At 40.9% G+C, this 1,730-nt stretch overlaps 1 gene segment (V, D, J or C); it reads right to left on the reverse strand.

Moving 5' to 3' along the window:
• Positions 1–738: 738 nt before the first annotated feature.
• Positions 739–1,385, reverse strand: LOC136694126 (immunoglobulin kappa variable 4-1-like). The segment is given in 2 exon segments: positions 739–1,082; positions 1,337–1,385. Coding segments are annotated over 2 exon segments (393 nt in total).
• Between the last annotated feature and the right edge of the window lie 345 nt (positions 1,386–1,730).

Below are 1,730 nucleotides of genomic sequence, written 5' to 3' on the forward strand. Positions count from 1 at the left end.
AATAATAATAATAATAATAATGATAATAATAATAATAACTCCTTTCAAGAGTAAAGTTTAGTGTCCTCACATTAAAGAAAACCTGTGTCCTACACAACCCTACACACACACACTGAAGCTCCACTGAGCACTGAAGTCCTGAAGAATGAAATGACTCTCTCACATATTCTCAGGCCCCTGTAAAACACTGACTACTGAATCTATCTACAATGTATTAACCACACTGAGCTTTAACAGTGACTATCATGTAAATCTGCTGTTGACAGAAACAGGTATAAACAGGTAACAGAGTGTGTTATTGTGTGTGGAGGTGTGTGTTAGTGAGGTGTGTGTCTCTCCTCCACAGAGTGTGTTATTGTGTGTGGAGGTGTGTGTTAGTGAGGTGTGTGTCTCTCCTCCACAGAGTGTGTTATTGTGTGTGGAGGTGTGTGTTAGTGAGGTGTATGTCTCTCCTCCACAGAGTGTGTGGAGGTGTGTGTTAGTGAGGTGTGTGTCTCTCCTCCACAGAGTGTGTTATTGTGTGTGTGGAGGTGTGTGTTAGTGAGGTGTGTGTCTCTCCTCCACAGAGTGTGTTATTGTGTGTGTGGAGGTGTGTGTTAGTGAGGTGTGTGTCTCTCCTCCACAGAGTGTGTTATTGTGTGTATCATCCTCCCCCTCAGCACCTGCAGTAGGGTGCAGCTGCAGCAGTGCAGTCTCTGTGCAGTCTCTGACTGAGGGAGGTTTTTGTACGACTCTATTTCACTGTGTGAACACCCAGCTACTGATCCAGTGGTAACTCTGACAGTAATAATCTCCTACATCTTCAGTCTGGACGTTACTGATGGTCAGAGTGAAGTCAGATCCAGATCCACTGCCACTGAAACGATCTGAAATACCTGACTGTCTAGTGTTAGCCACAGAGATCAGGAGTTTAGGAGCTTCTCCAGGTTTCTGCTGATACCAGGCCATACAGCCACCAGAAGAACTCCCAGAATAGCAAGTACCAACATTAGAGCTGGTTCTACAGTTGATGGTGACTGATTGTCCTGTAGAAACAGTTTTAACTGAAGGAGTCTGAGTCACAGTCACCTGACCACTGGATCCTAAAAAAAGAGTAAATATGAATAATATAAATAAGTTAGTATACATGAATTAATTAAAAAAACTACAAAATAAAACATTATGTTATTAATAAAAATGCTGGTTAAATTACAATAATACCCAGAGGACTTTATTACTTAATTGTTTTTATTATTTCTTTTCATTTATTTATTTATTTTTATAATTTTACCTGTTTTACATGTTTAGACAGAAATACATTAAATCTGTTCTATTAACAAAATTACTTGTGTGTTACCTCTCGTCCAGAGCGCCAGTGTCCAGATGAAGATGGAGACCAAAGTCATGGTTGCTGTGGGTGAAGTTTGTGGGGCAGCAGCTCTCAGTCATAAAGTGTTAAACTCACAGGACTATAAACACTAGCAGAGCACTGAAGCATGGGCTCATGATGCAAAGTGGACCCTCTCTATGGAAATGACTCAATCACTTCACCTTTCACCTCACTGCTCTCTCTCCCTCTCTTGGTGTGTGTAAAATGCTTTGTTGAGTTCAGTTGTTTGGTTTCAGTTCCTTAGTGCATAGTTTCATAGTCCTAGTGTTTCATTTGTTAATTCATTGTTCAGCAGGTGATGATCAAGTCTTTCATGGGTGACACCACTGTGTTACAGCAGTTTTCTAGACTTTGTGAAGCC

Source organism: Hoplias malabaricus, chromosome 4 (assembly GCF_029633855.1).
Source record: "Hoplias malabaricus isolate fHopMal1 chromosome 4, fHopMal1.hap1, whole genome shotgun sequence".
NCBI lineage: Eukaryota > Metazoa > Chordata > Actinopteri > Characiformes > Erythrinidae > Hoplias > Hoplias malabaricus.